A 14,115-nucleotide genomic window follows, 5' to 3' on the forward strand; every position below is an offset into this window, starting at 1 on the left:
GTGATTCTCTCTCATCATTGATGTCTCTCTCTCCCTCTCCCTTCCTCTCTGAAATCAATAAAAATATATATTAAAAAGAAAGAAAGAAAGAAAGAAAGGAAGGAAGGAAGGAAGGAAGGAAGGAAGGAAGGAAGGAAGAAAGAAAGAAAGAAAGAAAGAAAGAAAGAAAGAAAGAAAGAAAGAAAGAAAGAAAGAAAGAAAGAAAGAAAGAAATCAGGCCCAGAAAGCCCGGGATCGCCAATAGCCACACCCCAGGGTTCAGCTTAGGAACCCCTAGAATTTACTGGAGTAGCAAGACTGCAGGGTCATTGTGGGGTCAAGTTGAGGGGGCCCGGCCCAGCCCTATCCACGTGACCCCGCCCCATGGGGAAGATTTCATTTTCCCATCGGAGCAGGCGCTGGAGGTGACAGGCAGATGGCCAGCCCCATCCCCCTCGGGGATTGGGAGGTGGAGGGGGCTCCTGGGCGTCACTCTCCGGGCCCAGCTGTGACGCCATCTCCGCGCGCCCGGGGCGGGACGCGCTTTACGTCATCTCCGGGCGCCCGGCGGGGGGGGGGCGCTGGGTGTGGGGCGGCTCCGGGGCCGGGGATGGCGGCGGCCGCGGTGGCGGCGGCTCCGGCACGAGCGGGTGGAGCCCGAAGAGCGCCGTGAGATGGGCCGGTGAGTGTCGCCAGGAGCGAGGGCCTCTGTGCCGGCCTCGCGGAGGCCAAGCGGGCCTGGGCTTGGGGCCCCGGAGGAAGTGGCCCCCGGAGCCCGCCGCCCCGTCGAACCGCGGACCGAGGCGGCGAAAGAGGCCGCGCTCGGACCCCCGCGCCCTCCCCTCCGACGCTGTCCGGGGGGCGGCCTCGGGCCACGGCGACCCCGCGGCTGTGATCCCTCTGGCCGGGGTGTCCCGAGTCCTTGGGGGCAGGAAGGGGCCCCCAAACAAGGAAGCATCACCTGCGGGCCCTCTCCCCTGCCCCTCTGCTTTAAGGGACGACCCCCCTCCCCCCGTACCACACACTCTAAACGTTGAATTAATTCCCAATTTCGGCCCCTACCCTTTTGGGAGCAAGGATTGAGGGATCCCAGGAAGCCATACCCCCCAGTGTCTCCCAAGCTCCTCTCTTGCTGGCGGGCGCACCTCTCGCCCTCAGCGAATTCTGGTCCCCGGCGGGGTTCAGCCTCTTGATTCTTTGGTTCTGCTGGCAGCGTTGGCACCGCTCTGGAGCAGCCCCCCTGCCCCGTTAGCAGGGTAGCCGGCCGCGTCTTCCCCTTTTGAAATCCTCATTGAGCCCCTCCAGAGGCCGAGGTTTCAGATTCCGAACTGTGTTGAGCCGCTGTGGGAACCTGGTGCACAGGCTTGGCTCTTTGTTGTCATTCCCGCAGACCTTTTGCCTCTTTCAGTCCTTTTATGAGCTTGTGTTTGGCTAACCCCTCAGTGACCCAGAGGCAGGTTTTCTTTAATGTTTTAGTTGCAGGGAGCAAGGCTCCTGCCAGGGTTGAAGATGTGACCCCCGTTTTGGGTGGGACTGCTTCCCATTTACTGGAACTGCCCAGCAAAGAAGGGATTGCACGACTTGTGCCCATTGTGTAACTTGTGTTTATGGAACTAAGAATTTGTCTTTCCACCTTGGTTTCTCCTCTCATCACCTTCTTGTATGTATCCCCACTGGGCCAATCTTAAGAGAGAAAGGTGGCCTTCAGTTTGGTTTGAGGCTTGCAGTGTTCCTGAGGACTTGGGCAGGAGAATGGGTAGTTTCTGAGTCCTGGTCAGCACTGCTTTCGGCGTATTCAGAGATTAAGGCTCTGTTCTTCAGCACTTGATGTTTCTGGCATATGTGTAGATTCAGATATTGACAGTTTGGCACGAGTTTGTTTTCCCACGGTTAGCTGCATGAGGACCAAGGCAATGTTTTTTCATTTTTGTCCTCCCTGATTCAGCACTTGTACAAAGTTGTCACTCAGAAAATTTTACACACACACAGGAGACCTTTTTTTTTTATCCTGAAAATCTGTTAATAAGGCTTCCCCTTGAGTAACTCCCCCCTGACCTCTTTTTCTGCCCCAGAAACATAAATAATTGTTCTTTTCTCTCTAGTGCCGCTTTTCTCATTTAAATAACCTCCACAACCATGTTTTCATCAGCTCTGAATAAAAGTGAACTCTGTGAAGTTGATTTTTCCTGCTTCCCATTTGTTCACTTGGGAACAATGTTGAGTCTTCCGCTTTTATTTGTGCATTTACCTAAATTGGGATCGGAAGTAAATTTAACCTTTGGGGAATAGGTACAGGTAGAGAATGAAGGATCTAATGTTAAGGCAAACAATGAGATTTGACATGGAAAATTTTTTCCAGGGATGTCTTCCTACAGATAAATGTGCTGTTACCTCTAGAGAAGAGTACTAGGCAAGGATTCATGGAGTTTAATGTCTTTGTGGCTTTGGAATTACTTTTCTTGATGATCCTGGGAGGGGTCAGAGGTGAGGCTCCTGTTTACTTTATCCCTATGTCTGTCTTCTAGGCTCCCACACCAGCGGGGTGAACACTGCTTCTTACTACGGCTGCTCAGAAGCACCATTGGAAGCTCAGGTATTACAGGCGCTTTGGATACCTTGTTGCAAAAAAAAAAAAAAAAAAAAATCTGGGATTCAACAGTGGAAAAAACAGAACAGACTGTAATATAGAAATCTCTTTTCAGATCCAAACCACTGGAGCCTGATTGGAAGAAATAGGTGACAAAGTTCATATGCATTGAAGTGTTCAGACCAAAAAGATACTTTATGACAATGGACAAAAGCATGTATGAAAGGTGACGATAAGAGAAAGGGGAGAAAGAACTTTCTTACCAATCACACAGACCTAAGATAGTAACAAGCAGGCATATTTGGAGAAATGTAATCAGAATTTTAGGAAGCGGTGCCTAGAGCACACCTTCAGAGGAAAAGGAGCCATTGACAAAAGAAAAAGGAAAGGGGATGAATGAAGAAAGCAAACTGCAGGTGGTCAATGAGAAGAAAAGAAGCTGAGTCTTCCACTTTTATTTGTGCATTTACCTAAATTGCCAGACTAGGGAACACGAAGTCTATGTGAGGTCAGAAGAGTTTTGTTGCTCTTTGGGGAGGAGGAAAAACAAATAAATTGTAGAACACTATTACAATCACTCTCCCCACAGAGCCCAGGTTTGAATGTGGTATTTCCTGGGACAAAGGATACTAATGTTCATAACAGATTTAGGGAGCAAGGTTTGAAAAAATAAGACACAAGCAGACCTGAGGACTTATTTACACCTGGGTTCTTGAGATGGTGGTGATATGAGGCAAAAGAGAATGAGAGTTTAATCAGGCCTGGGGTGGTGGACTGGGAATAGGTGAGATCATAATCCAAATTAGGCTGGCAAAAGGAAGTGAGGATGAGGTCATATGTTCAGGAAAGAAGATAGCACAGTAGTCTTTGGTGGCAAAAGAAGAAACTTGGGAGGAAAGAGCCAGCAGCAAAGACCATGTGTTCAATTCCCTCTTAGGAAGAATGCTGAGAATAGTCAAGTCCCCATCAGAGGCACAACTAATCATGAAGCTGTTGGTCTCCGGGTTTGTTGAATGCTTGTCCTTGGAGCTCTGTGGTTTTATGACTGTTTCTTTCATGTCCTAGGCTGAATGAGTAAGGAGGTAGCATCCTTGTCTGGCCCTCTCTCAGACCTCCTTTTTCCCAATAGTCCTCTTTGTTACATCTTCCTGCGTGGGCACAATTCCTGCTATTTCCTTTGATTTGGTTCACCCCTAGGTTACTTTTCTTTGCCTCTGATTTGTTCCCTAGCAGATGTGGGCGCCCCAGCCAGCAGCAGAGAGGGTTCAGGGGAACCACAGAGAAGCCCCTTCTGATGCCCCAAGGAACAAGCCGACCCCTTCCAGGCTCCAGGAACATCACAAAGCAATATGAAACCTGTTCATGAAAGGAGTCAGGAATGCCTTCCACCAAAGAAACGAGACCTCCCCGTGACCAGCGAGGATATGGGGAGAACTACCAGCTGCTCAACTAACCACACACCCTCCAGTGATGCCTCTGAGTGGTCCCGAGGGGTTGTGGTGGCAGGGCAGAGCCAGGCAGGAGCCAGAGTCAGCCTGGGGGGTGATGGAGCTGAGGCCATCACTGGTCTGACGGTGGACCAGTATGGCATGCTGTATAAGGTGGCTGTGCCACCTGCCACCTTCTCCCCAACTGGCCTCCCATCTGTGGTGAACATGAGCCCTTTGCCCCCCACATTTAATGTAGCGTCTTCACTGATTCAACATCCAGGAATCCACTATCCCTCAATCCACTATGCTCAGCTCCCACCCACCTCTCTGCAGTTTATTGGGTCTCCTTATAGCCTTCCCTATGCTGTGCCACCTAACTTCCTACCGAGTCCCCTCCTTTCCCCGTCTGCCAACCTTGCCACTTCCCACCTTCCACACTTTGTGCCATATGCCTCGCTCCTGGCAGAAGGAACCACTCCTCCCCCCCAGGCTTCATCCCCGGCTCATTCATTCAACAAAACCCCCTCTGCCACCTCCCCACCTGGGCAGTTGCCGCATCACTCCAGTACTCAGCCACTGGACCTCGCTCCAGGCCGGATGCCCGTTTATTATCAGATGTCCAGGCTACCTGCTGGGTACACCTTGCATGAAACCCTTCCAACTGGTGCCAGCCCAGCTCTTACCCCTCAGGAGGGTCAGTCTGCTCTGGAAGCAGCCCCTGCCAATGGACAGAGACAGCGAGAGAGAAACTTAGTCAGACGGGAAAGTGAAGCCCTCGACTCCCCCAACAACAAGGGCGACGGCCAGGGACCGGTGCCAGTGGTAGAATGTGTGGTGGATGGACAGTTGTTTTCAGGTTCTCAGACTGCACGGGTAGAGGTGGCGGTGCCAGCACACCGAGGGACCCCAGACACCGACCTCGAGGTCCAGCGGGTGGTTGGCGCTCTAGCTTCTCAGGACTATCGTGTGGTGGCAGCTCAGAGGAAGGATGAGCCTAGCCCCCTCAACCTGTCCCATCATACCCCTGACCATCAGGGCGAGGGGCGAGGGGCAGCCAGGAACCCAGCAGAGATGGCCGAGAAAAACCAGGCCCGGGGGTTCTGCCCTCAGTCCCATCAGGAACCGGTGAAACATAGACCTTTACCCAAAGCAATGGTTGTAGCCAATGGCAACCTAGTGCCCACTGGAACCGATGCAGGCCTGCTGCCCATGGGCTCGGAGATCCTGGTGGCATCGAGTTTGGACACGCAGGCCAGAGCCATCTTCCCAGACAAGGAGCCAACGCCACCCCCCATTACCTCCTCCCATTTGCCCTCCCATTTCATGAAAGGCGCCATCATCCAGCTGGCTACAGGGGAGCTGAAGCGGGTGGAGGACCTCCAGACCCAGGATTTTGTGCGCAGTGCCGAAGTGAGCGGGGGGCTGAAGATTGACTCTAGCACAGTCGTGGACATTCAGGAGAGCCAGTGGCCTGGATTTGTCATGCTGCATTTCGTGGTTGGTGAGCAGCAGAGCAAAGTGAGCATCGAAGTGCCCCCCGAGCACCCTTTTTTTGTATATGGTCAGGGTTGGTCCTCTTGCAGCCCTGGGCGGACTGCACAGCTCTTCTCTCTGCCCTGCCATCGGCTACAGGTGGGAGATGTCTGCATCTCTATCAGTTTACAGAGCTTGAACAGTAATTCAGTTTCTCAGGCCAGCTGTGCTCCCCCAGGCCAGCTGGGCACCCCCCGAGAAAGGCCTGAGAGGACAGTCTTGGGACCCAGAGAGCAATGTGACAGTGAGGGGAAGAGCCAGCCATCGGGCGAGGGCTCCCGAATGGTAGAGCCCTCGCAGCCAGAGCCTGGTGCTCAGGCCTGCTGGCCAGCTCCAAGCTTCCAAAGATACAGCATGCAAGGGGAGGAGGCACGGGCTGCGATGCTCCGTCCCTCTTTCATTCCACAGGAGGTAAAGCTGTCCATCGAAGGGCGTTCCAATGCAGGAAAATGAACCTCTCTCCCTGACCAGACTGGGCTCTACCCCAGAACTGGGCCTCACCGCGAGCAGGCAGAGGATTTGCACATGTTGAGCAGGGAATGGCTCTCTTGGCAGTGAGATTGGGGGCGGGAGGTGAGGGGAGAGGAGGCATGAAGGCAGCCTCCCAAGGCAGGGTCTGTTGCTCATTACCCTGTGGCATCCTTTAGGACAGCCCCCAGAGGATGCTGTGATGGGGAGCAGCAGGCCTGGGCCCAGGAAGTAAGGGGGTGCATGCAGAATAAGAAACATTCCAAATATCAGGGCCTCCCTGTTCTTTCCTCCCCATCCCCAGCTCCTAAAAGGGGAAAATCAGGTTTTGGGAGCAGGTGGCAGAGGGAGGGATCAAAGAAAGAGCCAAAAATGATGATCCACAGCTTATAGTAGCAGTTCAACTGTCTGAAGTTTTTTTTTGTTTTTTTTTTTCCTTTTTTGTGGTGGGAGGGCAGGAGGCCCCATGGTTGGAATAAGGGGGTTCCCACCCAGAACTCTTCTTTTGAGAGCTGTGCACTTTAAATGGTAATTTTGTTACACAGATGTCTGTGGCTGGTTTGTGGGGGAGGAGTACTCATCTGCGGGACTCTGGTTGATCCTGCTTCAGCCCTTTTCCATTTCTCTTCGCCATTCCTTCCACAAACTTCTAGCACCAGGAGAGAGAGAAGCCCCTCCAAGGTTCAGAGTGAAGTCATGCTTTGGCGGGGACCCAGTCAGGGGACTTTGGGAGAAAGACCATATGGCCAGACTGAATGGGCTCTAGGCAGGTTTTTTGGAAAGGTAGCTGACCTAACAAAGCTCCTCCTACCCAGCATGCCAGACCTGCTACAAAATTGTACTGAATCTAGTTGGTAATGGTAACTTCTGGAAGAACCAGTGGACCTTTTCCCCCAGGCCCTGCACCCCTCTGTCTGTGTTGTGCCTAAGTGCCTGCGTGGCGCCCACCCTTCTGCTGCCCTAACCCCTCTGCATGGTTTCTTGACCTGGGCCTAATTTGTAGCTGCACTGCCTTTCCCCTTCTGCAAAACCGGTTTTGTCCACTTTGACCAAGACCTCTAGTTTTTGGTGTGTAGGGGTCTCCCTGGTTTCCCCTTCAATTATATTCGCTGTTTTTAAAAACTCAGAAAGAATCATGTCCCTTCTGCAGCAGAACAGCTTGGTGGAGAAACGAGAAGAGAACTGTACCCTGGGTCAGGGCAAATACACCTGGCAGGGCAGTTTTTACATAGCTCCTCCCATTTTAATTCCACTTCCTCTCCTAGCCGTCCCCTTTTCCAGCCAGCTCTAAGGTTCTGGGATAGTCTTGATGACGTTTCAATACCTGAAGTCACCTAGATTTCATTTTGTGCTGGGGTATTCCTCTGCAAAGAGTATTTTCAATCTTAGTTGCATTTGCCCCTCTGTGTCTTAAACCCACATTTTTTTTTTACAACTTTTAGCAGCAGCTCAGGCTGTGGGATTCTACTGGGTATTGAGAATTAGGCTCCCCCACCAGCTTTCAGGTGAGTGGGTGGGTTTTTTGTTTGTATTTCAGGGGTCTTTAGACTCTTGAAGCAACTCAGGGTATTGTCCACCCAGCTCTCTGGTGAGGCTTCTCCCAGGGTATGATCCTGGCATTTCCTTTAGAAATGTCTTCGGATGGGTCAAGGCCTGGCCTGTCATCAGGAGTCTCCAACCTCTGAGGTCTGATCTCTGCTCTGTCAAAGACTTTAGGCAAGTCTTGTGACCTCTCACTCTTTCACTTCCTCCCCAGCTGCCAAATGGGGATAAATAATCTTACCTACCTCCTGGGGGGAGGGGGAGTTCTGAGAATGGAGTCATTCTTAGTGTTCAGGTGCTAAAGGTTGTTCTCCTGGGGGAACAAAGTGGCTGAAACTGGCTTGTTTTTCACAAGCCCTACACTCCACTGTTTTATTCCTTGAGAGCAGTTACCTGGTCAGTCGCCTTTTGGAGGCTCATCCAAAGGAAGCTGCTGACCTGACCGCAAGTACTTAAGTCTCTGGTTCACCTCAGAACCAACACCAGCCTTGTCTGGTGAGCACTCAGCCTTGTACTCATTTGGGATCATGCCCTTTCCCTCCTCTGCTCCCCATTCTCTCTGAATGCTGCTTTCTTTGGTTTACTTCCTACGTGGGGGCCTCTGGGGCTGAGTCTTGAGGAATCTTCTCAGATGATGGCCCTTGGAGAAGGTCTTCTCTCTGGCTGTTCCATGAGCAACTCATCCCTAGGGATTATTGTTTGCATGGGTTTCGCAGAAACATCCTTCTTACAGGAAGGTTCATCAACTGAATACAGTGACGTGCACATGGTAGACACTCAAGAAATGTCCATCAGGGACACCAACTGAGCTTCCTTATGGGAGCAGATCTATATCTAACTAGATACCTGCCAAGTAGTTTAAATCAAGTAACCCTCCTGTACCCAGCTTGGTAAGTTCCACTTAATCCTGGAAAGAAAATCTCGTGCACCTTGACAAGTTGGGCGCTGCCCTTTCTGATGCTGTTCCTCTTCTGTCTCTTGCTGGGAAGGCAATACCAGCAGCTCCCCTGATACTGTGCCGTGAACATGTAATATACATTAATACTTGATTTTGCTCAGCTGCAGAGGGGTCTTTTGTAAAATATGGTCTCCCAGAAAAAGAAGCTCTGTGCTGTAATTCTTGGTCAGAGCTGTGGCATTCCCTTTGCCTTTTCCCTCTGGTTCAGTCTTCCAGGCATGAGGAGTAAGAGTAACTTACAGCGTTCCATTCTTATAGGAATTTCATAAGTTTGCAAGAGATCTAAGTGGTTTTGAGAGAGTGAGCATTTTAGTGGGAAGCTGTCAGCTTTTGGGGGAATAGGCAATTGAAGAAGGCCAGAGCCAGTCCCTTGTCAGGGGTAGGACATTCCCAGAGCTTAGGGATAGAAAGGAGCACTGCTAACTTTGGCACAAAGTAGAAATACCACTTTGAAAGTAGGGGAACCAGGTAAAGGATGGGTATTGGATCATCATTCCTATCAAGATTAGTGTACATGGTGGTGGGGAGGGGGTTATGTAGGGAGCAGGTTATGTAGGGAAGCAGAGCCTGAGAGTTCAGAGCTGAGCACTCGTATCTATGCGGAGGGGCCCCAGCGGATCTGGACTGACCCTTCTTTACGCTTGGTCCCAGTTAATCATGCCAAGGGCTTTGGTCTGTGCTGCTTTGCCATTGCTGCTGTCTGCTCATTGTCCTGCCTGCTGCCCTTACAGCTCTCTGTCTTTCCATGTCTCTGGCCATATACGTGAAATCCAGGCATCCTTTTCATTCTCACCTGTGCAAGTGTTACTTTATAGCAAAGTCTCGGTGACTAGGAATAGTATGGCTTGCTGCTGTCGGGCTGGTGAATCCAAAGGGATGTGTCTTTAGTGCTTATCAGGAGCCCTTTGATTCCAAATATCTGAGTGTCTTGAGGAAGAAACAAGCAGGTCCTACTAGTGGGTGTTTTCTGTGTATTAATTTCTCTCCTTTGTGGTATCTTATATCCTATTTTTAAAAATGAATGATGGGGAACCAGGTTAGGACCTGTGCCAGCATCCCAGGGAGGTTCATCTGGCTCCAGTTCATCTGGTCTGGGGTTGGGAAAGGGTTTCAAGTTTGAAATAGCTCCGCTCAGTGGGGTTAATTTTTACTCATAGGAGATGCACAGGTTGGTGGTATGATTGAAACTTGCAGCAGGCAGGCATATTGAAGAGTTGAGTGATCACACTGGAGATGAGGATGGACATGGAATCACTGGGAAAGGGCCTGGGTCCATTGGAGTAAAGATAACCTGATTGAGTAAAGATAACCTGATTAATTGGCCATGGGGGATTAGGTCACAGTCTTAAAAGCCAAGTAAATAGGGCAGAGGCCAAGTTTTAGGGAGGCTTCTTGGCCTCCTAGGGCTAAGTTTACTAAACCACACTGAAGCTACAATACTTTCCAGATGGGAAAAAGTGTACACTACAGTTGAAGAGCTGAACTGCTAAGTTGGATGTTGACCAGGAACCTATTAGCCCTTTGCTGGGAAGCCTTCACCCTCCAAGCTTCCATGGAGTAGGGAAGGCCTTCCACATTATGCAATAATAAAATAAGCACCTGGGTCTTTGCAGCTGTCAGTTGCTCTTTCAACTCTAGGATCATTGTTTGGACCAGAAGCCTGGTCTGGGCCTGAGATAACACTGGCCCTCGAGATGCTAGCGTTGACTGCACTCTCTCCTTACCTGCAGACTATGCACAGTGCCTGGGGCAGAAGGAAGAGAAGTGGTGTGGTTTGCCCTGCTGAACCTCCCCAGCAGGAACAGTAGTAATAAATGCACTTTTCACACTAAAGTTTCTTTAATAGTTCTGTTAAGCCTAGATTCTCCCTCTTTAGATTGCAAACTCAAAAGTCTGTGTGGTCCCAAAGCCATTCTAACTGCAAATGCTCAGCAGTGAAGGTGGCCTCAAATTGGGTTCCTGCCTGCAGTGTGTGTGGCAGCAGCCCATGTGCCTTTACCTATTGTCAAATTTGCAAGCATTTATTTCTGTCGTGGGGACTGAGGTTCATCAGAGAGAGAGAGAGAGAGCACGAGCGTGAGCTGATGACACAGTGGTTTTACACCCACTCCCTGGATAGGGAGTTTGCACGTAGTTGTGAGCTGTGAGTGGTTAGTGCATTGCTGGTATTACTGAAGGCAGAGTTCATCCCTCATTTGTTTAATACTCACATTTGAGAGAATCTTGTGGGAGAAACCGACTGTTCTCATGGCAAACTTGAAGTATTAAAAATAAGGCTGTCCCCTACAACCTTCCTAGTCAAATACAGGATCCCTGTAGCCAAAATTCTATGTTCCAGCTGCAGAGAGCAAACTGCTCTCAGCTTGCACAGCACCTTAGGGGAGGGAAGAATATATGAATATGGAATGGGGTGGAGAAAGGATGGGAATGTCATTCAATTGGCTTTAGAGTCCCAAGGAATAGAGAAGGTCGGCACTGGGGAGGTCTGGATGGATCTGATTGGTGTAGGATTTCCCTGTAGATAAATTACTGACCCCCAACTACCATTCCCAGTATGTAATGGCTGAATTAATATGTAATCAACCGCATTGTATCTAAAGCCTTAGAACTAGTCAGGTGCTCCCCCCACCCATACCATTTCTTACCCTCTAATCCTACCTGATCTTTAACAAAGCATTAATAATTCTAAGGATAATCTCTATTTTGTTGTGCTTTTTTGTAACTGTTTTAAATAAATCAATTTGTACTGTATATTTGTACTTTTGTGAGATCCTTTTTGCTGTTTTACCATTTTAAGTCTCTGTACTTGGCTACACACAGATTGTATTTTTATTGTTAATGCTCTTCTTATGGATACCTGCATTTAACTTGTGGACTATGTAAACACAATATATATCAATATCTATATATCTATATATCTATCTATATAAACTACTAGCTTTTCCTTTTGGTGTTTGCGCCTTTTTCCTATCCTAGCATTAGAAGATGGCCATTGGGTGGGGGATAGAAACCCTTCGTGGGAGATCTTGTACCAGAGAGCAGATGTTGCCCATTTTCATGTGGTGGACTCTGGGCAGACTATGTGAGCTAGTCCTGAAGCATGGCCTGCACATTTTGTTGCTGTGTATGTCAGACCCAGAAGTCTACTTATAGACTTTGATACTACTACAATCAGTCAAAAGGACCTGTAAAAGTCTCTCCTCAGGAATACTGCCAGAAATTGCTGGAATAAGTCAGTTGCAATGATAGTTACTGCTTCTTAGAAAGCTTGCCACTGGTAGAAGTGAAACACTCATATACAAGATAGTGAGTGACTCAGATACACTTACTATTTACTGTGTGCTACAAACTATCTTAAGTGCATTATATATTAACCATCATTTATTGCTAATACTATTATTTCCAATTTATAGGTGGGGAAACCAAGACAGAGGTCAAATAACTTACCTGAAGTTACATAGCTATTAAATAGCAGTGCAGAATTTTAAATCCAGGCATCTAACTCTTGAGTCTATTATAGTTCTGAAAATTAAATGAGATAATCCATGTAAAATGCTCAGAATAATCTTTGACACATAGTGAATGCACAACCATTTTGAAGGATCCCAAGTAGGCCTTCCTTAAGGAGCTCTGAGAAAAAGGCATTTGGTTCAATTAAATACTTCCTTTTAACCTTTTGCACTCGGGTGTCAAGTGTGACTCGACACGGTTAGCATTAGAATAAAGGAATCGAGAAAAAAGCAAGCGAGTGCAAAGGGTTAAATGTCCAATACGTCATAATAAGCTTATTGAAATTCTTGTACTTTTCAGAACAGAAATATTTCAGGGAAAAATTAACCCTAGTTCAGTGGTTGGGGGTGATGGGTCAGTTAACACCATTAAATAGCCTTGAACCTATGGAGGTCAGAGAAGCAGCCAAGTTTCCTTGTTATGATATTGGAAGAGGTCCACATTCCTGGCATAGTTATTTTCTGGCTACAAGTTAACTAGGGCACTTCCTTCTGGACCTCAAGATCTATAATTATCTAAACTGTACACAACCTTTGTTGCAGGCTAAGGAAAGTTCTGTGCTTGTTCTGTACCATCACAGAAGCTTTTTAGAAATGACCTCAGCTCTTGTCTCCTCCATGGTTTGGCAGCCATACAAACTGCCAGTGGTCATTTTGCTCTAGTCCTGATCCACTATTGACTTGAGTTCTCATAGCACCTTAATTCTGCGTTATCCTACCATGGTTCTGGGAAATAAATAAAATGAATTACCTCTTCTCTCAAACATGAGTTTCTTGGTGCTATGGACCTTAATATTGCAGCTATTTCTATTAACATATTCCTAAGTGCAGCTGTCTGCTCTCTGGGATAGAATTTTAAAAGTTTGACAAACTGGCTCAGTTGGTTGGGTGTCATCCTGTGCACCGAGAGGGATGACAAGATGATACTCAGTAACCCTTCAGAACTAGATGAACTGTGAAGAAGCATATGAGAAATACACAAAATCTATTGAGGAGTGAAAATTCCAGTCAGTTCCATTCCCAGTCAGGGCACATGCCTGAATTGCGGGCTTGATTCCCCAGCAGTGGGCATGCAGGAGAGGGCTGATCAATATTTCTCTCTCTCTCCCTCCCCCTTCTTCTCTCTCTAAAAATAAATAAAAACATACTGAGAAAAAAAGTTTGACAAACTGAATTCTGCTGGGAAAAGTAGCCAGCACCTAGTCTAAATACCATATCCTCTTTAGGAAATGCCAGTTAGGCCCCCTACTAGTGGGTGGCCACAGAGTTTTGCCACGACAACCCCCCCTTACACACACACACACACACACACACACACACTCCATGCCCTGCCCACCATGGGCCTGGGGCCTGAGGCCAATGCTGCACACCGAACCCAATTTGCTCTGTGTGTGTAAATCCATGGATAACAATAGGAAATTATATTGGAACAGTGGGATCAGCAATTTTGCACAGGGAGTTTTGGGAGATGATTACTATAGTCTGCCTGAAATTGGGACAAAATTGAACAAGTTGCTTTGGAAAGTGTGAAAGCTGCTAGTGAACTCTATTCTCCTCTATAAGGAGAAATAACTGAAATTGATGAAGCTCTGGCAGAAAATCTAGGGCCTGTCAACAGATCTTGTTATGAAGATGGTTGGCTGATCAAGATGATACTCAGTAACCCTTCAGAACTAGATGAACTGTGAAGAAGCATATGAGAAATATACAAAATCTATTGAGGAGTGAAAATGGAACCCCCTGAATAAAGAAGTATGAAACCACTTTTTAAAAAATGAAAATGCCAGTTATGAGGAAAAGCATCTACTACTGAGTTTGGAAAAGGTAAGTTAGGTTTTAATAGTCCTTCAGACTGTTAATTACCTTCTTTAGGGTTGTGGGACTGGACCCTCACAAAGTCAGCACCGGTTCTTTAGTGTCATAGCTATGTCTCGTCAACCTGTAACGGCCCAAATACCCAGGGATCTTTGCTTGGAGAGCCTAAGTTGAGGTGTACCCTCCCTGAGAAAAGAACCACTGCCAGAAGTCTGCCTGGAAATTCCACACAGGTCTCTCCCAGATCACTTCATTTGCTAGAATGAAATTGAGAGAAGAGCAGGAAAGGGCCAA

The 14,115-nt window shown here is 48.2% G+C and overlaps 1 protein-coding gene across 7 annotated transcripts; it reads left to right on the forward strand.

Annotated features, from left to right (window-relative positions):
- The first annotated feature begins 556 nt into the window (after positions 1–556).
- ATXN1L (ataxin 1 like) lies at positions 557–11,441 on the forward strand. 7 transcript variants are annotated; one of them, XM_054710308.1, is made up of 5 exons: positions 557–661; positions 2,505–2,572; positions 2,682–2,792; positions 3,800–5,514; positions 10,228–11,441. In XM_054710308.1, the coding sequence occupies exons 4-5, from the start codon at positions 3,916–3,918 to the stop codon at positions 10,303–10,305; spliced, it is 1,677 nt and encodes a 558-aa protein (XP_054566283.1). In that variant the 5' UTR covers positions 557–661; positions 2,505–2,572; positions 2,682–2,792; positions 3,800–3,915; the 3' UTR covers positions 10,306–11,441. The 7 variants fall into 7 exon arrangements, 6 of the variants coding, with proteins under 6 accessions (XP_054566283.1, XP_027999099.2, XP_027999097.2 ...); XM_028143298.2 differs by having other exon boundaries at positions 3,797–11,441; XM_028143296.2 differs by having other exon boundaries at positions 3,800–11,441.
- The last annotated feature ends 2,674 nt before the right edge of the window (positions 11,442–14,115 follow it).

The sequence above is a fragment of the Eptesicus fuscus genome, chromosome 21, assembly GCF_027574615.1.
Source record: "Eptesicus fuscus isolate TK198812 chromosome 21, DD_ASM_mEF_20220401, whole genome shotgun sequence".
NCBI lineage: Eukaryota > Metazoa > Chordata > Mammalia > Chiroptera > Vespertilionidae > Eptesicus > Eptesicus fuscus.

Bases quoted from the DNA above. Each gene is read 5' to 3' on its own strand.
- ATXN1L (XM_028143298.2), top strand. From the start codon at position 3,916: ATGAAACCTGTTCATGAAAGGAGTCAGGAATGCCTTCCACCAAAGAAA.